This window comes from Solanum lycopersicum, chromosome 2 (genome assembly GCF_036512215.1).
Source record: "Solanum lycopersicum chromosome 2, SLM_r2.1".
Lineage (NCBI taxonomy): Eukaryota > Viridiplantae > Streptophyta > Magnoliopsida > Solanales > Solanaceae > Solanum > Solanum lycopersicum.
The window spans coordinates 63,646,560-63,674,085 of NC_090801.1; the positions used below are offsets into that span (position 1 = coordinate 63,646,560).

Here is a 27,526-nt window from a genome sequence, read left to right on the forward strand (position 1 = left end):
TGAATCTATTTTACATTAATTTACTTTCATACTGTGCGTATACATGTGTATTTTGTAAGATGCAATAATTTTGTAGAAGAGGTAAAATAAAATTATAGTTTGTAGTTAAAAGATTTCATTTTCAATAATCGATAGTTAAAACGTTCTTATAAATCACAATGATAACTACAAATCATCCACATAATTCAAGGTAAAAAATAAAATTTAGATATAAAAGGTGACCTCAAAGTGGTCTCGTGGGAATATTTGGTTTTGTCGAATTTTTAAGTCTACAAATTGGTCCTCTATCTCTTTTTTGATGGATTTTAGTGTTGTATTTCAAGATCTTTTTTGAATTGTTGATGTTTCTTGTTTGCAATTCCTAATGTAGTTCATATTCTTTTGCTTTAGTGGTTTCGTATGTTCAAAGTTACAATGTCTTGTGATTTTTTACGATGACTTTTCTTTAGTGAAGAAAGTTGTCTAATGAATGTTTTGGCTAGGATTGTTTGTGGAATCTTTGATAGTGACATACTTGGTTAAAGAGTATGGGTGATAAGGATCGAATATGAATTGAGTAAAAATAGTTTGAATTACAATTCACGCAAATAGAATATGATTAAATATGAATTTGTTCAAATATGGTTTGAGTAATGGTTTTAACCCATTTAAAAGAAAATTGTTTCCATAAACGTCAACATAAATGTAAACTTCAACGTGTACATCAACGTGATGTGATCGTCTCAATGTAAACGTAAACGTCAACATAAACATTAATGTAAATGTTAACGTCAACGTTAATTTGAACGGCAACATGAGCGTCAACGTCTATGTTAACGTCAACGTGAATGTGAACGTGAATGTTAACATTAGCATGAACACTAACATAAACATGAATGTCAACGTTAGAGCTAACGTGAATGTGAACGTAAACGTAAAACTCAACGTAAACATCAATGTGACCATGAACGTCAACATCAACATGAACGACTAATCAACGTCAATGTCTACATGAACGTCAATGTCAACCTCAATGTAAACGTGAAGTTCAACGTCTACGTCAATGTGAACGTAATTGTCAACGTAAACGTCTAGGTAAACATAAATGTCAATGTCAACGTAAACATCAACATTAACGTAAACTCAGCGTCAACATCGTCAATGTGAACGTCAACATCGTCAACTTGAACGTTAACGTCAACATTAGCGTCAATGTCAACTTGAACGTCAACGTCAATGTTAATATTAACATCAACGTCAATTCAATGTAAACATCAATCTCAGCGTGAAAGTAAACGTAAACGACAACTTCAACGTTTAAATGTAAACATCAACGTGAATGTTAGCGTCAATGTCAACATGAACGCTAACGTAAATGTAAACGTCAACATCGGCACTAGCGTGAATGTCAACGTCAACTTCAACTTCAACATGAACGTTGACGTACACGTCTACGTCAACGTGAACATCAACGTCAATGTGAACGTAGACATCAACATTAGCGTGATTGTCAACGTGAAACTCAACGTCAATGTCAAGGTGATTGTGAACGACTAATCAATGTCAATATGAACGTCAACATCAACGTGAAAGTCAACGTCAACCTAAACGTAAATGTAAACTTCAACGTATACATAAATGTAACGTGATCGTTAATGTGAACAGACACATCAATGCCAATGTGAATAGACACATCAATGTCAATGTGAACGTCAACGTCAATGTTTAAGTGAACGCCAATGTGAACATGAACGTATATGTTAACATCAACTTGAACGTTAACGTCAGCGTCAACGTAAACATCAATGTCAGCGTGATCGTCAACATTAACGTTAACCTCAGCGTCAATGTCAATGTGAAGGTCAACATCAATGTCAATATGAACGTCAACGTCAATATGAACGTCAATGTTAACGTAATTGACAACGTCAACGTCAACGTGAATACTAAACGTTAACGTCTACATCACCTGATGTCAACGTCAATGTGAACTTGAACGTCAATGAAACGTAAATGTCAACATCAACGTGAAAGTAAATGTATATGTGAACGTCAACATCAGCGTGAACATCAATATAAACGTGAATGAGAACGTCAATGTGAACGTATACATGAACATCAACGTGAACATGAACTTCAACGTGTAAGTCAGTATGAACGTGACTGTTATCTTCGACATCAATGTTAACATAATCGAAAACGTCAACGTGAACGTCAGCGTCAACGTCAAAGTCAACGTGAATGCTAACGTTAATGTCTACATCATTGTGAATGTTAACGTCAACGTGAACTTGAACATTAATGTGAACGTAAACGTCAACATCAGCTTGAACGTAAACGTAAGTGTGAATGTCAACGTCAACATGAGCGTAAATGTAAACGTGTTCGTCAACATAAATGTGAACGTGAACATCAACGTGACTCTGTGCGTGAATGTCAAATCAATGTGAACGTCAACCTCAACGTAAACGTAAAATTCAACGTATACATCAACATGAATGCGATCGTCAACGTCAACGTAAACATCAACATAAACATCATCATAAACGTCAACGTCAACATGAACATCAATATCAACATTAACCTGAACGTCAACCAGAACTTTAACATCTATGTGAACGCTAATATGAACGTCTACGTGAACGTTAACGTCAACATCAACTTCAGCGCCAACGTAAATATCAACGTCACCGTGATCGTCAACGGCGACGTCAATGTCAATATGAACGTCAACATTAGTGCGAAAGTAAACGTAAACGTTAACGTTAACGCGAATATCAACGTCAACGTCAGCATGAACGCTAACATAAACGTAAATGTCAACATCAACGCTAGCGTGAATGTAAAAACGTAAATATCAGCGTCAACTGTTTGTCATTGGCAACAGTGTTTCAGGAAATTCATGACAACCAGAGAAAGACCATATTGGACTATGTAAAAGCACAAAATAGACCTGATAAGCTGGTGTGCTCGCCACAATCAGAATAAACTTTTTATCAACCTGTTGGAGAACTTTGGCAGTCTCCCGACATAGCTGCACAACGATAATTACGAAAAGAAATTAAGCTAATCACCCAAATGCTTACCTGGTATGTTTACAATTGTACATATATGATGGTTTACTCGGCTGTAGTGCTTTGAAACTCGGTACACCATACTCCAAAACAAGGTTAAGGTAAACCTCATTCTACTCACTAGTAAGCATAGAAACAGGTGAACAACATTAGGATGATCAAGCATACACACATGTTTTTCCTGTAACACCACCTTTATTGCAACAGATTCACCCGTCTCTACGCACTTGGCCTAAGAAACAAAATTAAAAAATGAGCAAACTTCAATAAACACCCAATGCTTCCTACTGAACATCAAACACAATTTTACCTGAAATACAAAGAAAAGAAAAATTGATTTAGGTGTTTCGAGTTGATCGGAATCTTGATCTGGCAACGAGCCATCAACGGTAGCAGTAATCCGATGGTAGTAGTACTCAGTGATGCGACGTATATGACGGTGTTTCAAATGACGCGTCATATATTTTATTTGGAAATACGGTCAGTGCAATTTTATTTTTGGAAATACGCGTCAATGTATTTTTTTTGGAAATCAGTGTATTTTATTTTGAAAATACGTATCAGTGTAATTTTTTTTGGAATATGCATCAGTATTTCTTTTATAGTTGGAATGGAAAAAAAATCAGTTAATACAAATATAAGTGAACTCCTATTTATTTAGTTTACTCGATTATTTTATAGTACGAAGGTAATAAATAATGTATTTTTTATAACATATAAAAGTAATACTATTGGTAAAATAATTTTTTGTCAGAATACCGTTTCATAACTTAAATTATTTCACTTATTTTTATGGATATTAATTTAAATTTTATGTTATTAAGTTATAAGAAATAAATTAATTTTTATATATAAAGATATAATATAGATTTTAGACAAAATTAACATTAAAAGGGTCAAAATTGCTTCTAAATTATGTGAAATAGATTAGAGAAAAGTCTTAAAGTCGCCACTCAAGTTGTCTCGTATTTGCATAAAGACACCTTAACTTTGGAAGTGTCCTATTACCCCCATGAAACTATCTAAATGCATAATAAATATAACATTTTGACTAATTTTAACACCACTCATGTTGTCACGAAATATGGGCGCGTGAAGGACTCTTGGTGCAGCTTCAAACCAACGTAAAACTGCTCATGACACTCCCAATTTGACGAATTTTTTTTAAAAAAATATAAAAACTCATTTATTAATTTTTTTAAACTTAATTAATTTGAAGCCAAATTTAAGCGCAAATATATGATGTATTGTGCCTTTTGAATATCCTTTCCCTTTAGTTTGTCTGAATCAGAAGATTCTTCTCTCTAATTTTTGAACTGTTGAAGAAATGTTTTGATATCCATCTCTTCCGTGCTATGAACTCTTTGATATTGTACTGCTATACAAGCGTCTTCTTCCTCATTGGATGTAGCCATAGATTGAAATATTTATACCTATAATTTTTATTAGATCTTTCTTGACTTTTTATATATATAATTAATTGAAATGGTCATTTCTTAATTTTTTATTTGTGAATCATAAATTTAATTAGATACATTTGTAATTGTTATGAAGGTATAATTTTAAACAGAATTTAAGTAAAATATTATTTTAAAGGAATCAAAATTATATGTATATATTTGAATAAATTGGATATTAAACGTGTTTTACTCAAATCTTACTGTATCATAAAAGTTATTTACCAAAATAATTGAGTAATAAAAAAGCTACTTTATTAAATTATGAGTTTAACTAAAAAAACGCTCGCAGTGGATGACTTCTTTAAATTATAAATAAATTAAAGGAAAAAATGGGGAGGGCAAAAAAACGCGTTTTTCTAATTTAAATTTGGTTTAGGAAATCTATTGGCTTAAAGAGTAAGCAACACGCTATCTGATCTGAGATTATAAATACCTCTTATTTTTATTGATGAGTACAATAAATTCTGATTCTTATTTCTCCACCTTTATGAATTCTTCAATATGCGCATGTTCCTTTTTTTTTTCTTGGTAATTAGTTGATGTGCTCTCACTCCAATGAATTTGTTCTCACTTTCTTGCGAATACTGATGACTGAATTTGGGATCTCTTGACAACTGAATCGGGGAATGTTGCTTTCTATTCCCTTTTTCTTGTTTCTTGTTAGTTGATAAATAGTTTATGTGCTCTCTACATATCATGATTATTATATTGGCAACACAAGTTTTAATCTTTCCACTTCATTGCATTCTTGGATCTTGATATCTGAATTTGGGCATGTTCTTTTTTCTTTTATTCTGTTTAATGCTTTTTTGGTGGGTTTGCATGTTGGTTCTAATTAGTTGATAAATTGTTCATGTCCTTTCTTCGTATCATGATTCTTGACAACGATATTGATATTTGGTACCAATTTGTTGAGAACACTTTTTACTTTCATGTTGGTCTAACTATATATATATTGAGATTACTTCTTACTTTCAACAATTTCCATGTTTATTGTCTAGTTCTTGGAAGAATTTTGAATCTTGTGGTTTTGACTAGAATGTATCAAAATGTCAATCTTTGGTCTTAATCATGGCCATGTGAGAGTTGCAATTATAGAATTGCCAGCATAGGAAAAAGACATTCTTTTTTAAATAGACTTAAAAGGAAAGTAAGACAAATATTCTGTGGACGTATTATTCTGCAATGCTAATAATATTCTTATTAGACTGCTCTTGGAAAAGAAAAACTATCCTTAGACTTCTAATGATAGAAGTTTTATAGCTTTGGTGCCATCTTTCGAAGTCCTAGCCACTTAAATGTTATTGCTACCTAGATATGTACATATCTTCCTCTAATTAATTTGATTAAACAAATTCTTTGGTTTATGTCCAAATACATTCAGAAGAAAGACTAAGCTATTGAACTGAAATGATCTACGAACACTCTCTGAAGATGTTATTTCCATAAGTTCTCTGCCAAATGGATTAAGTACAACTTTCTTTCTCATGTGTGGTCCAGGTGAGGAGTGGCATATATGAAGTTACATGATGTTCCGGGATGCCTCATTACTATTGCTATAAATGTTATGCACCTTGAAAGACAATTTTATTTATTACCTTTATTATGTTGTAATTGTTGATGCTTTCGTCAAGGTGATATAACTGCGTCTAGTTGCTGTCCTGTCTTTATGTTTGTTTGGTGTTACTGCATCAAGTTTCAGTATTTCTTCAATAAGATATAAACATCAATATAGTTGTCCAAGTTCCAAACAAACAAAGTATCATAGCTTCTCTTTTATTGTTAAACTCATACTGTTTCTTTTTAACGTGAAAACAAAAGTTGTAGGCTATTATGAAATTTTTTCTACTGCCGTTGGTTGCAGGTTCCTAACAACCCTGCTATGGTCACACGAAACTCCTCGTTGATAATTCAACATTCATCACTAAGTCAATATATGTTGCCACCGAAATACGAACCTACAAGTGATATACCAAAGGTGAGAGTTGGATTTATGTGAGACTTGTATAGTAGTTTGTGGGATGCTTTGGATGATGGACCAAAAGCTTAATCCAAATAAGACAGTGGAAAAATTTAACAGGACTTACAGTATTTGTTTATGTAGTTCCCCTTTTTCATGGATGAAGAAAACGCTTCTGGCGTACTAAGGACAGAAGTCATCATCATTTCAAGGAAAATACAAGGGACTGGGTTTGTTGTCCTACCGCTAAAGAATTTCCACTGGGGGCTGATTCATCTATGGAACAGTAAGCTTTCTTTTTTTATGAACGTACGCATGCATGCCTTTCTTTGTTGATTGGTTCAGCGGGATTCTACTATGCATAATTCAATTATCATAGTTAATGAATAGGAATGTCACATGAAATGTTTTAGTAGATTACTTAATATCTAGTATCATTTTATGCCTGCTTTATTAAGATCCCATTATCTTAAGCTCAAAGCCTGGAATCTCTAATAGTTCAAATTTAAACCGATTAACTTCATGGATTTGTTATGTTTTTGAGAGTATCTAAGGATATACAAGTTGGCTAGCTATTTTACTAGTTCCAGGAAATAAGAACCAAACTAACCAATTTTTCTATTTAATTGCATAATTCCCTTTTCTGTTAAAGATGTAGAGATGCATGACGGAGATGGAGATGGTGATAAGCCCAAGTTAGAGCTTGAAGAGATGCATTATGATAAGCCCAATCTTGTGCCAGCCATTGATGCTTGTAGTTCTAGTCTTGACTAAAGATATGTAGAATGTAACAAAAAATATCCTTTATATTTGGTCTTAATCATGCCATGTAAAAAGTTGGAATTATAGAGCTGCCAAAATAGGAAAGGAACATTCTTTTTGAAATGGACTAAAAAGGAAAGTAAGACGAATAAATTAAAACGAAGGAAGTACATAGACTACCATAAATGACCAGGTGGATGGATAATAGTGGACTCATAATTCTGCAATACTAGTAATATTCTTATTAAACTGCCCTTAGAAAAAAAAATATCCTTGACTTTAGGTTGATGCAATCTTTCTAAGTCCTAGTGACTTAACTGAAAACTAGAAAACCTATTGTCAACATATTTGTTCTTTTTAAGTGGATTCAGATTCTGTTTTTTCAAATATGTTATTGCTACTTATATATGTGCATATCGTCCTTAAATTAAGTTGATTATACAAGGTCTTTGGTCTATTTCCTCCTAATACACCTCAGAAGAAAGACCACTTAAGCTATTGTATTGGAATAATCTACAGACTCTCTTGAATATGTTGCTCCCATGATTTATTTTTAGCCTGTGGTCCTGGTGAGGAGTGGAATATATAGATGCTCCACTTAATCCTGCCATGTTCATGAAACGAGAGATATCACATTTACTTTTCTAGAGCAGCTTCTTCAGAATTAGTCGGAAAGCTAAATCTTCTCCTTGTGGAAGTAGCTATGCACATTGAGCTGTACTCTTCTACAAAATGTTTTCTAACTGCAATATCTCATTGGGATTTCTCATGATTCGTAATTTTATTCCTTACTATTTTTGGAACCAATCTTGTGCCAGCTACTCGTATAGTTTCTTTAATTAGTGATTAAAAAATGAATTCAGTCTGCTTTTCTAACTGCAGGACCGGATGCCTTTAATGCAGGAATGTATGCTAATCTGGTCAAACAAACATATCTCTGGGCTCATCCACTTAACAAACATTAGAAAAGAAATATGATGTTAATACACGGCCAATGAACCTTTGTTGTGGTCCAGGGATGATAATGTCTCAGACTCCTCCGTATTTGGATCTCTAAAAGCTCCTTCATTTGGTGTTTTAAGAAGCGCACACTTTGGCACCCAAAGATTTGTAATTCCTATTCCTTTGGACAACCAGCAGTACCCATGTCGTGGAGCAAAAGTTCACTTTTTTGTCCATTTTCTCATGTATTGGAGCAGATTATTCAACATTTTTGGGGAACATTTTCTTCTGCAATCTAGATGATCCTATTGATATAAAATTATATACCATTCAGTGTGCATTACTATATGCTCTATATTGAGCTGAAATCCATGTTGAGCTTTTGTTTTGTTATTACTAAGTACTATTTTGTTCCTACTTCATATTTCTGGATATCCTAATGTACAATCTTAGATCAAATTTGCAAATAGGTAAAGAAAGTACAACACCTTTACTCAAGAGCTTAGGTTTTGGAAAATCTGCATTCGGTATCACTCGGAAAGGAAGTAGAACAGCAACTCCAAAGGAAGATAACACACGACCCGGTGGTGAAAACTTTCAATCCATTTGCGGATTGGAGACTTGTAAAGATAAAATCCAGGAGGAGTTTTGAGGTTTGAGGACAACCAGTTAGGCAATAAAGGTATCCTAACTTGTTTACCTTATCGTTGGATAACCAGGAAATCTACTTTGTATATCAATAACATTTTTATACTTCATGGGTGAATTTGCAGGTCAGAAATGTGGTTCTTCAGTTGGTGTTTCCGCCACAGGGATCTGGTGTCATCGACAACACGAGGCCTTTCATATCACCATATTTAACCAATGGACTGTTGACCAACCTTCTTATTCCCATTTTTCAAGTACATTTCCTGGGGAAAGAGCAGGGGTTGATTATTCAAACGAAAATTTACAGAAACTGCAGTTACCCCATTTCCGAAGTCACAACAGTTTCCCCCAACACATCATTGATGATTGGCACTGGAAGTAGAGTGGAATATACTGCCCCAGATGTTTCTTTTTCTCTGTGGAACCACTCAAGGCTGTTTGCACCTTAAAAAACCAGCTTCCAAATCTTCCACTACCTCCACCTTTTATCAATATCTGCCACTCTATCACTTGTCCAATCTCCACTATCTCACCTTCCACATATCCTTTGTTAGCAAAGCCATCAGGCCATGATTTTGATCAAAAGAACCCTTTTCTCCCACTCCTTTTTAAACTACAGGAGGCACTTCACAGTCCACATTATGCTTGAATTTCCTAAAGCAGTCACAGCCTACAGCCTCCCCCCCCCCCCTCCCCCCCCCCCAGGACTTCTTAATATTTCAAACACGCCACTTGCTGCGAGTAAAATTCTGGAAGTGTTTCTGAATATATATGGAATTAGATCTCACTAATAACTCTCTGGCATTTGCTTTCTGTCATAAATAATATGAAAGGCACCTTGTGGTCTATAAAATCTGTGAAGCGCTTCTATTGTGGTGTTGTACATCTAAGTTGTTGCTACTCTTGCAGCCTCGGTTCTTTTGTCCTCTGCAGCCAGAAATGACTCCTAAAGTTGGAGCAACACTTCTCACTCATCAACAGGTACACATGAACTTCTATTTTTTTTGTTTTTAGTATTCTCTCCAGTATAACTTAAAATTGCAATCAAACATGTTTTCTCTTGAGATGAAAACTGGTTCTTGGCATGGCACCTCAAGTGGGTATATGAGATTTAGGAGAAACTTTCTCTGTCTTATAAGACTAACTTATGCTTGCAGCCATGAAATATTTCAATGGTTTTCAGTTGATTTGTCTTTTGTCCTGGCAAAGTTCAATTTCCTTCTCCGCCCCAAACCAACCTCTTGGCGGAAATACTCATGACCTTCCTCTTTTCTTAGTCTATTACTATTTCATCTCCATTTATAAACCATTAGGATGTGGAGATTTTGTCTTCCGTGGAAATTCCAAACAGAACTTGTTTTTCTCTTGAGCCTGATTAGACTATTGCTTGCCCAGCACCTCAAGTAGGTCTACAAGATTCTGGAATTTAATTTCATTTCATGGTGTTTCTTCTCCATCTCATACGGCTAACCGATGCTTGTAGGCACGTTAGATTTCAATGCTTTTTAGCTAATTGTGTTTTGGCTTCACGAAGTTCAATTTTTTTCCTCACCAAACCAACCTTTTGGTGAAATTCTACATGACCTTCCATTTTTCTTTTTTTAGTTCTCTCTCCGGTATAACTCCAAAATGACAATCTAACATGTTCTCTCTTGATCTGGAAAACTGTTGCTTGACATGACATCTCATGTTCGTCTGAGAATTTGGAGAAAGTTCCATTTGATGGTGTTTTTCTCTATCAGACAAGACTAACTAATGCTTGCTGCCATGACAGGTTTCTAAACTTTTGAGCTCTTTCGTGTTTAATTTTGACTTTTTAAAGTTTAGTTTCTTTCCCAGCCCTCACCGAACCACCTTTTTCGTGATATTACACATGCGCTCCCTCTTTTGTTATTCTTAGTACTCGCTCTGCTCTATTTCATACACAATGAAAATTTGGAGCTTTTCGATATCAGTTGGCATGAAAATTTGGAGCTTTGCAAAGTGTAGTTTCCTTTACCCCCTCACTAAACCACCTTTTTCATGAAATTTCACATGAACACACTCTTTTCTTATTCTTATTACTCTCTCTGCTCTATTCTATAAACCATAAGATGTTGAGGTTTTGTCTTCTGTTGAAATTAAATAAAACTCGTATTTTCTCGAACTGAAATTATTGCTTGGCATGGCACCTCAGGCGGGTCTGTGAGATTTTGGAATAATTTTCCATTTCATGGTGTTTCTTTTAACTTTGCACTGTGTCCTTTTATCTGCTATTTTTTTTTTCGCGGTCTCCATCTTTGTACCTTGATCTGCTGAACTTGAGCAGAGAATCTTTCGGAAACAACCTCTTTCCCCTCCTCAAACTCCACTTGTGGGATTTCACTGGGTATGTTGTTGTTCTTGTTAGTATGATGCTCCATTATAGTATCATAATATTTTTTTAATGAATAATCTTACATCACAGTTCTTATTTTTTTCCATGAGATGTACTTCCTTATAGAACTGTTCTTTTATGTTTGTTATTCTTCTAAGTTGTTGTGTCTTTCTAGTTTGAACTTTAGCCTAGTTTGCACCAGGTATCTGATGCTATAGGCATTAGGACCTGCTACGTTAAGATGGATGACCGATGACAATTGTAAGTATAATAGTTTCTTTTATTTTCACTTTCAGTTACCTTTACTTAAAAAAATGTATTAGTTTCTTTGACATTGATCTAATGCATTTTGATGTGCAGAAAGATCTGCTCAATTTATTATTTTACTTCATCACCTAAAGTTGTACTTTCAAAGAAAGGATCCAGTGTCTCACGAGATGTACTGGTGCTGATGGAGAAAGATATGTTCGTCTTTTTGCAAAATGTTGGACTGATAAGTTAAATTTCTACACTTCGTTTCCCTAACAACCACTGCTTAACTTGCAGGTCCTTCAATATTTCTGCATCCATTTATTTCAGTTTATTTTCCTGACCAAAGAAAACGGAGAACTGGTCTTTGGTTAACATTTACTATATCGGGTGTTTTTTTTAATGATGTTTTTGTTTCTTGACCTTTGTGGTGCAGATCTCAATGTAAGATTTGTTTCCAGAGGACCTATACATGTATTAGTACTTAATATCATAATAATGAGTTTTGACAGTGCTTCTGACATTGTGCAGCGAAGTAGATCTCAGATATATCCACTGTTATTGTTAAACCTAAACCGTCAAATATCTTTATATGATTTGACTTTTGGAGCCTTCAATGACCTCCACTGTGGAATTTAAGGTGAGATTTTTTATGGCATTTATTGTTTAGTTGTTTTGGGGTTGGGAACGAGTGAGTTATTGAGAATTGGTTTGGATTGTTTTCTGTCAATTTTTTTTTTAAAAACGCCTATTCATTTTTTAAACTTTAATGTGAGTTAAATAAATAGGTGAAAACTGGCTAAACATCATTAATTATTACTAATCGTATAGAATTTTAAAGTATTAAAAAGGACCCCCTAACAAGCAAGGCCCTTGCATCACAGCTGTTCCTGAAGAACAAAATAATCTCCCATTTGTTATGGGAGAACATTGCCAAACCATGTTTCTGGCTTCTTTTGGTTGCTGAAACATACAGGCTAATGTTAAAAGGGACATGTCATACATATTTGTTTCTCGATTTGAGTGCTGTATTTTTTATTATAATGTTTTTGCGGTTTCTAAGACTGACGTTTTGTCCTGTTTGAACTTAGTCTCCTGGTTTTTGCTTACCCAATCATTTCTATTTCCCTTTAAATGGATTTTGCAGTTCTCAAAATTTTCGTCAATTTTTCATATATCTAGATATTCGTTACATCAAACTTTTTGGAGCCTTGCTTATCTTTAGGAGATGGTGACATCCAGCTTCATATTGAGTTTTTGATTTTTTACCAAGTAGTATTTTTAAAAAATTATATGGTTGTTTGTTGCTTCTCTATGATTTCTTGAAACTCCAAATAGAAATTTATTGCATACATCGGTAATTCTTGTTAATAAGTTTGTGTTGTTTTTGTCACTGCACCACTAGAAGAATATTTGTCGTGGGATGTATATTTATCCTATAGGTATCAATTTTGGGTTGTACTAGCCCCAAGGCTTTGGTCAGTGATGAGGACTCAAAATGGGATTGTACAGGGAACATGTCCCAAGTTTGAACCCTATCATTGACAATGAGCTTGATATTTAAGTGGGATCAAGGCAGAGAGGTTGCTTATAATCTCAGCAGTCTCAAATTTGTAGGTCAATTTTTTTTTTTTGAGAAGGATTTGTAGGTCAATGTAAGCCATCTATTTAACGAGACAATTATGTTATTCAGAAAAAAAGAAGAAGTTGAGCTTTAATATGACAGAGACAAGTATTAGATAAGTAATATGAATGTTGAAGAGAAGCTTATGGCAACTAGTTGATTCTTAATGTTACTTGTAGGACTGGGGCCATCTTTCTCTTTATTGAGGATATTGTTTCGAATCTGTGGACTGGAAGTAATTCCCGGTGAGAGAAATTGTGCCCGACATTCTTGTGCATCATCACTTAGGATTCATTGTTTGTTATTTGTACTTGTGGCTTTGTTCACTCCACATTCCCATCCCTGTATGCTGTAGCCCCCAATCTGCCTCCCTAGGAGAGGGGGAGGAAACAAATTGTGGAAGGTTGGTTAGTTAGTGAAAGATAGAATTACTTATGCATCAGATGGTGCAATGCATTTCAATGTTATGCCATCGTGTAGTTTTATCACCTTCTTTTCTCGTTAGTTACTTCAGGAAAACCTAAATAAGAATTTACTTGTGAAGTATCCTCTTCATCTATTGTTATCGCATTCCCTGACCCTCTTTTCAGATTATACCTGTGAATTATGAGATCAGGTAAAAGAGGTGCAACCCCAGAGATACAAAGCGACACTTGAACTTCCTTCCCGGCAGCCAAAGAAACTGACTGGAAAGTGCACTGTCTGAAGAGAGATTCGATCTTAACAGAATATTCTGTGGGAAGTGCTTCTGATTACGCAAGCTCCTCCAGATTCATCCCAAGCTGCTATATGACAGCTCTAAAGGTGAGAAGTTTGCAGACCGTTGCTCCCTTGTCTACGCTGCCACCTGATGGATCACTAATTGAAGTGACAAAGGGAGCTGAGGCCTCTCATTAATTGTCAACATGGAACTTGAATGTGGTCCTGGAACGAGATATTGGCGACATGAATGGCCTCCCTCTATAGAAACAAGTGATTCTATGAATTCCCCTCTTCCCATGTTTTTTGCCATTCCATGGAATGACACATCGGGTAAAATGGGCAGGTGTTTTGGGACTCAAAAGCCCCTTTTCTTAGTATATTATATATAGTTGTCCTTATTTTGTAATTTTATTAATTTGCTTAGACATAATTTCTGTTAAGTCTATTTGATGATCTATAGCAGGTTTCTTCTGTAGTTGATCAAGTTGATACACTCTCCTTCTCAAGTAGCATGGAGGGACCATTTTCATCATTCAAGCCTGAGCTCTTGTCCAACAGTTTGTTCAATTCATATATTTAAATGATTTCTCTTGAGATTTATTTTATGCATGTTTGAGTTATACCACCCCTGAGTTTCTATTTTTTTATTTTTTTTACTTTCTAATGTTTGGTGTTAATTTAATTTTATTGTGCAGGATCTTAAATGCAGAGATATTCTTGGGTGGTCAAATAATTAAGTTGAGCAGGGTGGTCATCATATAAACTCTACTGTATATTATGAATATTTTTTTTTTGGGTTAATTTAAGATTAGTAATGGTATGAAACAATTAAAGTTATGGAGATTTTAGTCTCTCATTTATTTGAAGCCTTAACTTTCCATTTGATGCTTTTTCTCATCCTCCTTCAATGTGACTATGCAAATTTCTCATGATTTTTTTGAGCTTCAAACCTTTAATGTGTATTTCATGTATCAAGACATCTTTTTGAGCATTTTGTTATAATGTCTGTGATAATTTATTTTACAATTATTTGATTTGGTCTTATGTATCTATTTTGTGGTGTATTTGAGATAATTAAAAAATATATATATTAACATTTAAATATTGTAATACTAAGGTACTATGCTCCGGCAAGTAGGAGTTATTTTTTTGTTGTTAAATATGATAACAAACTGTTTATTATGAATTTTTTTTTTTTGGGTTATTTTTATACTCAATGGAATAGACTTTTTAGTAAAATAAGTAAGTACTAATATAGAAATTATGTAAAATAATATAGTTTGCATGAACGCGTTTTGTTTTGTGCCTATGCTATAAAATAGATCCCACTGTACGAACAACTCACCACCATCACCGCTACCGGAACTTCATACGCCGGTAGCGGAGTACGCAACCGAATGGGAACCCCAAAAACCGAATCAATTTCCCGCCTTCGAGTAATATTACTGCTTTGCCGAAATCGATGGTATTGTAAGATTTTCTCGGAGTTCTTGGAAAATCAACTCGATGGCATTGTAAGATTTTCTTGGAGTTCTTGGAAAATCAACTCGATGGCATTGTAAGATTTTCTTGGAATTTTTGAAGTTACTTTGGTATTATTAGATGCATATGTAAGGAAATCAAAGATGGTAGTTTTCAAGAATATGAAAAGGAACTTCAAGAAATCTTTATTATTTTAAAAAAAAAATTCAAGAATTTGCTTTATTTCTGTTGGGGGTTTTCTTGAATGATTTCACAAGGATTTTTTTAAAACAAGGTGTACTATTTTACCCTTTCAACTTTCAAAGGTATTGAAAGTGAAGTTGTGGAATTGTTCTTGAAGGCCCACTGTACAAGATTTTAGAAGTTTTGATTCGAAGTATTTGAATAAAGGTAGCCATTTTCCTCTACTTCGGTCTACAGAATTGGAAAATCATGCCAGGTAAGAGAATGGAAATTTTACGATTTTGTTAATGTTTTGAGGATTAGCAGAGGTGGGCTGTTGGGAAAATCATAGTTAAGTGAGTAACGATGGGAGGTGGGACTTCCATGCAGTTATAATCTTTTACGCTAGTTGCACCTGCAAATTTGTGTGTTGCTTGCAAAATAGGCAGTGATCAGTTAGACTTATCATTTAACTTTTATGTTACATTCTTGCTGCTTCTGATGGTGGCAGCCTATGCTTTATATGAAAATTGATATGATTTTTTCTCCTTTTTAGTATGATGACCATTCTAGTATTATAATTTTCTTTCCAAATAAATACTCTTACACACAACTCTGATTTCTTTTTTCCATGAGATTTACTTCCTAATAGGATTGCTTTTAATGTTTGTTATTGATTTGTAGTAATTTGAATGAAGGCACTTGATTGGACAGACTTCCATAAAGGTCCATACTGGCCACTTCCATTTGCATGATCTAGACTTTCTGACTTCGATTGTTTCTTAAAAATGCAAAAATGTGTCATTTAAGAGAAGAGGGAATTACATGGTTCATATTTTCTGATTTTGTTAATGTTTTGTGGGCTGCTGAGAACATCATAGTTAAGTGACTTAGGATTGCTTGCATAAAAGGCAGTGACCGATGAGCACTTCGATGAATTCTTTATGTTCCTTTGTTAACTTCTTTTGGTGACGAGGGCATATGCTTTATATGAAAATTGATACTATTGTTTCTCTTCTTTAGGATGATGCTCCATTCTAGTAACATAATTTTTCCCCAAAGAATATCCAAATATCACAACTCTTATTCCCTTTTTCCATGAGATTTACTCGACTGTTCTTCTTATGTTTGTTTTTCTAAAAGCTCTGTACTCGTACTTTGAACTTGGAACCACTGTCACCAGATGTCTGTTGCTATTGGCATTGGGACCTGCTATGTGCCTGGTTCTTTCATCTTCTGTTTATGCTTCCTTTTTGTCTGGCTATTTTAACTATGGTTTCGTATGCTTGCTTTACACCAGCTACATCAAAATACAGCCATTAAGATGAATTGCATACTTTCCAAGCAAGTTTTGGCTTTGAAGGAGAGGCTCTTGGATCTATTTCCGACGTTTCTTTAATGGAAATAGTTACTATACTTGCGGGAAGCCAAATGGATATCGTAAGTTTTTTCAGGTAAAGTTCTTTAGAGTTTTAGTTCATAGCATGCATTAGGATAGGTGTAAAACTACTAACTTGGCCTTTTTTCTTGCCATTGTTTACAGGATGGCAAGTGTTTGTACTTTGTACCTTGAAATTGATGATTGTAGACAAAATGTTGGTACAACAGGTATTCTGTATAAGCAGCCTACTTGATACAAGAGTCTACAATTGTTTGCTAATAAGGTAATTTTCTTTGGGATTTTTCTCTTTGGAGTCATTGTTCGTCATGTATTTTACAACCAACCGGTTCGAAGGAAGCAAATGCACTCCAAGTACTTCTAGTTTTCTCACAATTGAAACAAATAAAATATATTGATTTGTATACTTTATACTTTTAAAGTTGTACTCTGGCCTAACTGATCTTTTGGTTTGCATATATAGTCTTGGAAGTCTAAATAGGGTCTTGCATTCTCTGCAAGAGTCTTTCCTAAGAACTGCCCTCGTGCATCCCAGTGTCTCCTTCAAAATTGTTGATATTGAAGGTCTATCTTTGTTATACCTGCTAACTTAAGGGTATTTCCTGTCTTGTTTCTTAGATTTTATAAGTTTGTGTGCAGTGAGGATGACCTACTTTGCACACGTGCTTCTCCTTCTCTGTTGCTGCTATTGTTCAGTGGGTTCAAATTGTGAATGCAAGCGATGGTTCATTTAAGCTCTAAGGATACATCTCAGGTCCTGATGTTACAGTGAAGGTATACAATCCCAAATTGATGGATAAAGAGATGTGATAAGTCATCTTTTCTACACTTAGTACCGCTACTTAATCTTATGTACTCTTGTGACGTCTGACCTAGATGACTGTTAATAGGGGTGGAGACTGTATTAGTTCGTGGAGGATTTGGTGATAGAGGTGTGGAGGATAAAATTCTTGCAGCCAAAATATGCCTGTGGAAACAGGATTCCTTACCTGGGCACACATCGAGGCAGGCAAATCGCTGTTATCGAGTATGCTAGATCCATTCTTGGGTTGCAAGATGCAAACAGTACAGAGTTTGATCCCAACACTCACAATCTTTGGGTAATTTTTCTGTCGGGAGTTAAGTTCTGATACTCCCCCTTCATCATGAATTTCCCTCATGATCTTCATGTGTTTGAGGTCTCATTTTTGTAGCAGCTATATTAATCTATTGACCAAGTTCACAGGGTTCAAAAGCGCATACAGGTGTACCATGCGTCTTGGATCAAGAAGAACGCATTTCCAAGTCAAAGATTCTAAATCTGCAAAACTAGTACTTCCTTTCCTCCAACCTCACTGCATTGGTTGTATCTTGATCTGAAGCCATTCTGGAGGGCTTCTCCTATTGATATTACCATGTGGTTAAACTATATCGTTTCTCAGATTTGGCGATCGGAGCTTTATAGATGAGAGGCACCGTCATAGATATGAGGTTCAACAGTTTTCTTTTGTTAAATTTGGAACTGTGGTGTAATTATTGCACATCTAGGTGGACTGGTTTAATAATTATATGTGGACCATAAGGTGTGATATCTTTAGTAATGGATGCATTCTAAAAACCTATCCTGTGCTATGTAGGTGAATCTTGATATGGTGCAGCAATTTGTAGATGCTTGTCTTTCTTTCACTGGCAAAGATGAAAGTGGTCGCTGCATGGAGGTGAACCTTGTATTTAATTGAATTATGAAGTCATGATAGAAATTCGTAGTAATGTTATTTGTTTTATTATTATGAATCCATTGAGTGGAAAGATGTGGAGTTTTTCTTGTTGAAGGCCACACTCGCACAACTCTAAAAAACAAGTAGTTTAATTATAAGAAATTGTGATTTGTAGTATTTTGAACGAAGACACTTGATGGGGCAGGCCTTCGTATACACCCTTAGTGGTCATTTTCTTCTACATGGTCTAGGCTTTTATTATCTTCTTAGAAATGAACATGATCTAGACTTTTTGATTTTGATTGTTCCTTAAAAGTTGAAAATTGTGTCAAGTAAGAGAATAGGGGGGGGGGGGGGTTGTGTGTTCTGATTTTGTTTATGCTTCGAGGATCAATAGAGGTGGGCTGCTGAGAATATGTCAACTCATTCTTTAGTGCAATTTTAATCACTTAGAGTAGTTGCAGAAAAGGCAGTGATCGGAAAGGCTTTTCAATGAATTCTTATGTTCCTTGGTTTGCTACTTTTGATTACAAGTGCATATGCTTGTTATGTTTGTTATTCTTATAAGTAGAGTACTCCTAGTTTGAACTTAACCCAGTTTCCACTAAGTATATTTTGCTATATGAATTGGGACCTGCTATGTTAAGGTGGATGACAATGGTAAATATTAGTTCTTTGGCATTGATCTAATGCATTTGATGTGCAGAAAGTTTTTCCCAATTTATTATACTTCATCATCTGAAGTTGTAACTTCTTTTGAAGGATCTGATGGGAAAAAAATTTGGTGATCTTTCTGCAAAATGTTGAACCAACATTGTCTTTTTTTTTTTTGGTATTGATACTGCTATACATAATTTCTTTTGCAAAATAGGCAGTGATCAGGGAGGCTTTTCATTGAATTCTTATGTTACTTGCTTTGCTGCTTCTGATGGTGAGAGCCTATGCTTTATATATGAAGATTGATACTATTTTTTCTCCTTTTTAGCATGATGCTCCATTCTAGTATCTCATAATTTTCTTTCCAAATGAATATTCTTACACACAACTCTGATTTTTTTCCCCATGAGATTTACTTCCTTATAGGACTGCTTTTAATGTTTTTTATTCTATAAGTTCTATACTCCTAGTTTGAACTTTAGTCCAGTTTCCACTAGATATCTGTTGCTATTGGCATTTGACCTATTATGTGTCTGTTTCTTTCATCTCTTGTTTATGCTTCCTTTTTGTTTGTCAATTTTAACTATGGTTATGTATGCTTGCTTTACACCAGCTACATCAAAATTCAAGATACAGCCATTAAGATGAATTGCATACTTACCGAGCAAGTTTTGTCTTAAAAGGAGAGGCTCTGTTACTGACGTTTCTTTGTTGGAAATTGTTTCTAAAACTCATGCGGAACCAAATGGATATTGTAAGTTTTTCAGGTAAAACTCTTTTGAGTTTTAGTTCGTAGCATCCATTAGGATAGGTATAAAACTACAAACTTGGTGGATAAAGAGATGTGATAAGTCATCTTTTCTACACTCAGTACCTCTACTTATTCTTATGTACTCTTGTGACGTCTGACGGAGTCATCTGTTTATAGGGGTGGATGTTGATTTGAAGCCATTCTAGAGGGCTTCTCCTATTGATATTACCGAGTGGATAAACTATATCTTTTTTCAGATTTGGCAACAAGAGCTTTGTAGATGAAAGGCACCGTTGTAGGTGTGAGGTTCAACACTTCTTTTTTATTAATTTGGAACTATGGTGTAACTATAACACATCTAGGAGGACTGTTTTAATAATTATATGTTGAACATAAGATGCGATATCTTTACGTAGGGATGCATGCTAAAAACTTTTCCTGTGCTATGTTGGTGAATCTTGAAATGGCGCAACTATTTGAAGATGCTGGCCTTTCTTTCACTGGCAAAGATGAAAGTGGTCGCCGCATACAGGTGAACCTTCTATTTTTATGTTTATTTTTTGATAATTACAGGTGAACCTTTTATAGAATTGAATTATGAAGTCATGATAGATAGTCTAGTGTTATTGGTTTTATTATAATTGAATTATGAATCCATTGAATGGAAAGATGTGGAGTTTTTCTTGTTGAAGGCATTTGCATAACCCCTAAAAAATAAGTAGTTTAATTATAGTTGTGATTTGTATTATTTTGAATGAAGACACTCAATTGGACAGTCTTCCGTATACACCCTCAGTGGTCATTTTCTTTTACATGGTCTTAACTTTTTATCTTCTTTGAAATGAACATGGTCTGGACTTTTTTATTTAGATTGTTTCCTAAAAGTTGAAATTGTCAAGTAAGAGAATGGGGAATTATATGTTTTCTGATCTTGTTGATGTAGTTTGAGGATAAATAGAGATGGGCTGCTGAGGATATGGCAAGTTGTGCTTTAATGCAATTTTAATCGCCTAAACTAGTTGCACAAAAGGCAGTGCTCGGTGAATCTCTTCAATGAATTCGTATGTTCCTTTGTTCGCGAGGGCATATGCTTTATATGAAAATTGATATACCTTTCTCCTCTTAGTATGACACTACATTCTAGTATCCAGTTCTGTTAAAAGTGTTGAAGCGCTCGCTTTAAGCGAGAAACAAAGCGTCGCGACATGATTGTGTTTTAATGCCTTGAAGCTAGGTAATAATGGAGAAGTGTGCGCTTCTGTCTCAAAAGCGAGAAATGCGCTTTTTATAAAAGCAAAAAAAGGCTCGCTTATTAAATGAGTTAAGCGCTAATTAGTTTTTTTAAAAATTTTTTTTAAAAAAAATTCTGTAAATATACTTATGCATATCTTTCCAATTATTTTCCCTCCTTGGTCGACTGTTGCGACTGTTGCTACAGCTTAATTCTCTTCTCTTCTTCTCTTTTTGTTTCTCTGTAGTGCTGCATATGTAAACGTTGATGTTGACGTTGACCTTTACGTAAACGTTGATTTTGACGTTGACCTTTACGTAGACGTTGATGTTCATGTTCACATTCACGTTCACATTCATGTAGACGTTGTTCACATTGATGTTGATGTTCACGTTCACGTTAACGTTCACAGTCACGTTGACGTTGATGTTCACGTTCACGTTTACATTTATGTGTACGTTGACGTTTACATTGACGTTGATGTTGACTTACATTGACGTTTACGTTGACATTTATGTTGATGTTGATATTTATGTTTATGTTTACGTTGACATTCAGATTGACGTTGATGTTCACATTTATGTTAACAATGACGTTTACGTTGACATTGACGCTAACATTGACATTTACGATTACCTTGACGTTTACGTTGACATTCACGTTCATGTTCACCTTAACGTTAACGTTCACATTGATGTTGACGTTGACGTTCACATTGACATTTACGTTCACGTTCATGTTCACGTTTATGTTGACGTTCACATTAACGTTGACGTTGATGTTGATGTTGATGTCAACGTTAACGTTGACGTTGATGTTCATATTCACGTTCACGCTGACGTTTACATTTTACGTTGACGTTCACCTTCACGTTGACGCTGACGTTGATGTTCAAGTTGATGTTCACGGTGATGTTGATTAGACGTTCACGTTGATGTTGACTTTCGTGTTGAGCCCCGTAAATGAACAAATAGGTGGACTTTTTGGAAATGTTAAAACAAAAGGTTTCCGCTCGCATCTCGGAACATGTCTCAAGTTGGAACCCTATCATCGACAATGAGACTAACACACGATGAGGAGTCAAAAGAAGGTAACCAATTCCTGTCATTTGTTTGATTGTCTAAGAACTCATTGAAGGGTCATTTCAACTTGGAGTTTGGAACTTATTGAATTATCGCTCAGCTAAAAAAATGGAACTATGTACGCATCCCAAAAACTCATTGGTATGCCGAGAAACATCCTATGGAGAGAGAGAAAGAGGTGAAATATATTATGTTGCTCACTACTGTAAGCAGAGATATTTTGATTATTTCTTCTAGCTAAAGCTGAGTTGATTACGTATTGTTACTTAAGTACTTTAGCGCCAATTTATGGAGACAAATAGACAATATATGTGTCTGTTTCTTGCATCTTCTGTTGTGTTTCCTTTTTGTCTAGGCATTTTATCTATGGCTCTGAATGCTTACTTTACACCATCGACATCAAAATACAGCCATTCAGGTGATATACATGCTTTCCCAGCAAGCTTCTGCTTAAAAGGAGGGCTCTGAGCTCTATTTCAGACGTTTCTTTGTTAGAAATTGTTACTAAACTCACAGGAGGCCAAATGAATATCGTAAGGTTTTAAAGATCCCATTCTTTTGAGTTTTATATGGTAGTATCCATAAGGATGAGTATAAAACTACTAACCTGGTTTTTGTTCTTGCCATTGTTTATAGGACGGCAAGAGTTTGTACCTTGGAATTGATGATTGTTGACAAAATGTCTGTACAACAAGTAATCTGTATAAGACTACCTGCTAGTGATAAGACTACCTGATAGTGATAGATGAGTTGACTGTTGTTTGCTAATAAGGAACTCCCTAGGAATTTTTCTTTTTGCAGTCATTGTTCCTGATGCTTTACAAACAACTAGTTCGAAGGAAGAAAATGCATTCCAAGTACTTGTAATTTTCCTCAAATTCAAACAAGTAAAAAATATTATTTACATACTTAGTTTCTTAAGTTCTCTGTCCTGATTGATCTTTTGGTTTACATGTATAATCTGAAAGCCCAAAGAGGGTCTTGCATTCTCTGAAAGAGTCTCTGCTGGAAATCGCCCTTGTGCATCCCAATGTCTCCTTAAAAATTGTTGTTATTGAAAGGTCCATTTTTTAAACACCAATTAATTTAAGGATATTTCCAGGCTGGTTTCTTAGATTTTTTAAATTTGTATGCACTGGATGACCTGCTTTGCACATGTGCTTCTACTTCTTTGTTGCCGCTATTGGTCAGTGGGTTAGGGATTCATCTGAGTTCCCTTAACAAATTGAATGCAAGTGATGGTTCATTCAAGCTCTCTGGATACATCTAAGGTCCTATGTTTACACTGTGAAGGTATACAGGCCCAAATTGATGGAGAAGAGATTTGAAAAGAATCTTAAGAATTATTTTGTATCATGAGCTATGCTCTCCTCTAGGGTTGATGGGGACTCGCAAGAATAAGTTCTATGCTGGAAATAGAGGTAAAACGGTTGATCTTATTAGGAAGACAAAGAGTAGAAGAAATCATTCAGCTTCCCATTTTAACAAGGCAAGAATAAGTTCTTTGCCATGAGTGAGTCTTCAAGAAAGGCAGCAGTAAATAACAGTATTAAGATTGTTCATGTTGTGCCACTCATGGCAGGTAATATGTCCTAGAGTTATTGTTTATGTTAATAATCAATGATGACAGAAAATGTGTGAACTAATTAATGTTCTGTTCATTGTGCTGAAACTAGAGCAATAAGGAGACTGCATCATTCTGCAGAAGCTATCTGCTGGGAGCTTCCACAGCAGTATGATCAATCTTCCGCCCCAAGTTGTGATAACGGTGTATTCTCTGATGAAAGATAATGTTATTAAATTTCTTGGGAGGGTTAGGTACTAACTTGATGTTTATCTCTTTAGGCTAAGTATGAAAAGGGAACTTATTAACATCTGGAATAGCAAATTACAAGCTCAAGGGGAGAGCACAGGTACACGCGATGGGGTGTCGAAAGAAGGTTAACTATTCCTGTCATTTGTTCCTGACCTGAATAAACCTGAATTTTCCTGGTGCATAATTCGGTCAATTTGCTTCATTTCTTTCACTCTGCACCGTTTGTAAACCATGAGGATGTGGAGGTTTGTCTTTTATGGAAGTTCAAAAAACCTTGTTTTGTTTCGAGCTGATTAAACTGTTATTGGGACGGCACCTCAGGTGGATCCATGAAATCTTGGAATTAAATTTCCATTTCATGGTGTTTCTTCTCCATCTCATACGACTAACTGATGCTTTAGCCACAAAGGTTTCAATGCTGTTGAGCTAATCACGTTTTGGCTTCACAAAGTTCAGTTCATTTCCTGGTGTTTTTTCAGTCTCACAAGACTATCTGAATGCTCGCAGCCATGACAGGTTTGTAAGCTATTGAGTTGATTCGTGTTTTGACTTGACAAAGTTCAGTTTCTTTCCCACCCTCACTGAACTACCCTTTTCGTGATGATACACATATACTCCGTCTTTTGATATTTTTACTACTCACTTTGCTCCGTTTTAAACACAATGAAGATTTGGAGGTTTTCATAGCTGAAGACTGTTGCTTGGCACGAAATTTCAGGTGGGTCTATGAGATTTTTGGAGAAGTTCCATTTTTTGGTCTTTCTTCTCTGTCTCATAGGCAAACTGATGTTTGTAGCCATGCTGGGTTTCAAAGCTTTTGAGCTAATCGTGTTTGGGTGTCGCGAAGTTCAAATTTTTTTGTTGTAATTCTTTCCTTTGGTGAAACTACACAACCATTTACTTTGCTTGTTCTTATTACTATCTCTTGTACGACTCAAAAAAACCAATTTAGCATGTTCTCTCTTGAGCAGAAAAACTGTTGCTCGGTATGACACTTCAGGTGGGTATATGAGATTTAGGAGAAAGTTCCATTTCGTGGTGCATCTTCTCTGTCTCGTTAGGCAGGCTAACTGATGCTTGCAGCCATAAAAGATTTCAAAGCTTTTGAGTTGATTCATGTTCTGGCTTGGCAAAGTTCAGTTTCCTTTCACCCCTCCCCAAACCACCCTATTCGTGAAATTATACATGATCTTCCTCTTTTCTTACTCTTATTTTTCTCTCTGCTTTGTTTTATTAACCATGAGGATGTTGAGGTTGTCTTCTATGGAAGTTCAATAAAACTCGTTTTCTCTCGAGCTGAAAAACTGTTGGTTGGCATGGCACCTCAGGTGGGTCTATGAGATTTTGGAATTAAAATTCCAATTCATGGTGTTTCTTCTGACTTTGCACTGTGTCCTTGTTATACTAGTCTGTGGAACTTGATAAAATTGCCATTTACCAGAAGTTTCATTGCATAAACTTTGCAACATTCACTAAAGTTAACCCTAACACTGTACATGGAGTTGTATGTTTTTGGTTAAAGCAGGAACTTAAATCTGATCCACAAGCAGCCAAGATCTGTCACACTTGTTGCGGTAACATTCTCCAATACTTGTCTCTGTCATGTTATATATTCAAAAATTTAAGTACATGTATACTGTTTGCAAATCAGTCTAAGAAGGGAAAGGTTTTGTTGTACTGATTCTAATTGTTAATACAAGATTAGTTGGTTGGTTACCTACATTCTTAAACCTTTTACTACACTTCATAGCTTATTCTCTTCAATATTCATATTTGTCCCTCTGAAGGATATATGCCTGTCTAAATGTGGAAAACAAAGCATGACAATCACTTCTTCCATTCTGAGGTATTATCAATAACAGTTTAGATCAATTCTGTGCTCCATCGTGTTGAAAGCCAGAAGCATTTTTGAGGTTTCATGAATTTCAAGTGTCATTTGTGTGTATTGTCTCTTGAGATCCATTTTATGTTCTAATTTGGTTGATTAAAGTAACTTATAAGGGAAGAGCTTTTTTGTTCTTAATACCATCAGTAACAAGCCAATGCTAGAGGTTCTCTCTTTTTGAACTGTAAGACCTTGAAGCTTTAATAGCTTCCAACTTAATTTGGAAAATTATTTATGCCCATCATTCATGTTATATGAAATACTCCACTAGCTAACAAGATTCTCTTGCACGTGTTTCATAAGAAAATAATTGTACAGGTTCCTTGTATTTTGTGCATTAATCTAACAGTGTTATGGATTTGTTTCAACAGTTTAGTCCATCGATGCTAACTAGCTTTCATATTTTACTCCTTCATTTAACTCTAGCATTTCTCATGGAATCCTTGCTCATGTGTCTCTGAATAATGTATTTGCAACCGACAGCTTGTCAAAGGTCTCCTAGAGGCATGGAAATCTAAACCTCTCCAGGTAGAACCAAGGTATAGCAGAAGTCAAAAAATTTCAGAAAAATCTTCATTTACTTGAGGACATTCTAGAGGAAGATGATCATCTTATGGATTCCGATAAACAGACGGAAAATTATGGTTCTGGCCTGCTATCTTTTTGTCCAGTCTCCTCTGCTACCAGATGCTTTGCTCGGGACCAGGTTTGAAGATGGGATTGAATTTTCTACTAAACAGGAAACATGGAACATTATCTTAAGAGGATTGCTTGTTCCCAAATCCTGCAAAGTTTGATCTAAATTGTTATCTTCTTTTCAGAGAGGAGCCAGTATATCCATGGAATGTTTACAGTTGAGCTACTTCTGAATTTCTAATAATAAGACTTCTTTTTTTGTTTCTTTTCTTTTTAAAAAAACATTTCTTTTTTCTGCATCTCAATTTTATAATTAAAATAAAATAATAATGTGTATACTTTTAACGCATAAAATAGGTCGGGGCTGGGCGTTCGGTTTAATCAAATTTCGGTTTGGTTTTTCGGTATTCGATTTTAGAAAAGTGTGCACCATAACTTATGCCAAACTAGATCGGTTCGGTTTAGTTCGGTGTTTTTAAATATGTGAATAAAAATTAAGAGGAAATATGATAAAGTGTTAAGAGTTTTATCATGTATTTAAAAAAATAAAGTGGGCACAGATGATTTTTTTGGCAAAGATGTCAAAGCATTTGTTTCCGTTTCTTAGCATAGATGGTTGTCATTTTGCTAAAGCCTAAAAACTTTCTTGCATACTAGAATGCTGAATGAATAAAGAAGAAAATGTTGAATGAATAAAGAAGAGAGCAAGCAGCCTAGCAAGAACAATGTCACGATGAAACTTTCGTACAACCAAAATATAAAGACTCACAATACTTTATTGATATTATATTTGTTGTTATTTAAAAATTGAAAATTTAAATAGGTCATGTAAATATTTTGAGTCAATATAGGTCATATAAATATTTTGAGTCAAAATTAAATATTTTGAGTCAAAATTCAAAAGTGTATAATTTAAATATTTTTAAATTTAGTAAAGAAAACTTCGATTCTTCGGTGCACCATAGTTTCGGG

The 27,526-nt window shown here is 35.0% G+C and overlaps 2 protein-coding genes across 51 annotated transcripts; one reads left to right on the plus strand and one right to left on the minus strand.

Annotated features, from left to right (window-relative positions):
• Nucleotides 1-1,296: 1,296 nt before the first annotated feature.
• LOC138342189 (uncharacterized) lies at nt 1,297-2,715 on the minus strand. The gene is made up of 5 exons (XM_069294402.1): nt 2,671-2,715; nt 2,468-2,563; nt 2,031-2,402; nt 1,657-1,939; nt 1,297-1,532 (listed from the first exon to the last, which is right to left on the minus strand). The coding sequence occupies exons 1-5, from the start codon at nt 2,713-2,715 to the stop codon at nt 1,297-1,299; spliced, it is 1,032 nt and encodes a 343-aa protein (XP_069150503.1).
• A 2,065-nt stretch (nt 2,716-4,780) lies between these two features.
• Nucleotides 4,781-27,236, plus strand: LOC104645749 (uncharacterized). 50 transcript variants are annotated; one of them, XR_011214905.1, is made up of 18 exons: nt 4,782-6,491; nt 6,618-6,759; nt 8,118-8,859; nt 8,951-9,806; nt 11,384-11,442; nt 11,542-11,646; nt 11,728-11,874; nt 11,962-12,070; nt 13,645-14,313; nt 14,452-16,854; nt 16,944-17,363; nt 17,439-17,573; nt 17,690-18,110; nt 18,221-18,269; nt 18,416-18,496; nt 19,767-20,203; nt 20,321-23,799; nt 23,894-27,236. XR_011214905.1 is itself a non-coding variant. In XM_010318109.4 (4 exons), exons 1-4 carry the CDS (start codon nt 5,015-5,017, stop codon nt 7,245-7,247), a joined length of 405 nt encoding a protein of 134 aa, XP_010316411.1. In that variant the 5' UTR covers nt 4,810-5,014; the 3' UTR covers nt 7,248-7,503. The 50 variants fall into 50 exon arrangements, 1 of the variants encoding a protein (XP_010316411.1); XR_011214898.1 differs by having other exon boundaries at nt 4,783-6,491; nt 8,951-11,442; nt 13,234-16,854; XR_011214902.1 differs by having other exon boundaries at nt 4,782-5,141; nt 6,378-6,491; nt 6,603-6,759; nt 11,542-16,854.
• Nucleotides 27,237-27,526: the final 290 nt, after the last annotated feature.

Excerpts from the sequence above, each read along its gene's own strand:
- LOC104645749 (XM_010318109.4), top strand. The coding sequence starts at position 5,015 with ATGCGCATGTTCCTTTTTTTTTTCTTG. Across the intron at positions 5,042-6,377 it reads TGTTCCTTTTTTTTTTCTTG|GTTCCTAACAACCCTGCTAT; the intron begins GTAATTAGTTGA and ends CGTTGGTTGCAG. Across the intron at positions 6,492-6,617 it reads CTACAAGTGATATACCAAAG|TTCCCCTTTTTCATGGATGA; the intron begins GTGAGAGTTGGA and ends TTGTTTATGTAG.
- LOC138342189 (XM_069294402.1), bottom strand. The coding sequence starts at position 2,715 with ATGTTGACGTTCATATTGACATTGACGTCGCCGTTGACGATCACG. Across the intron at positions 1,940-2,030 it reads ATGTTCACGCTGATGTTGAC|ACGTTAACGTTTAGTATTCA; the intron begins GTTCACATATAC and ends CAGGTGATGTAG. Across the intron at positions 1,533-1,656 it reads TGATGTGTCTATTCACATTG|TCGTTCACAATCACCTTGAC; the intron begins GCATTGATGTGT and ends GACATTGATTAG.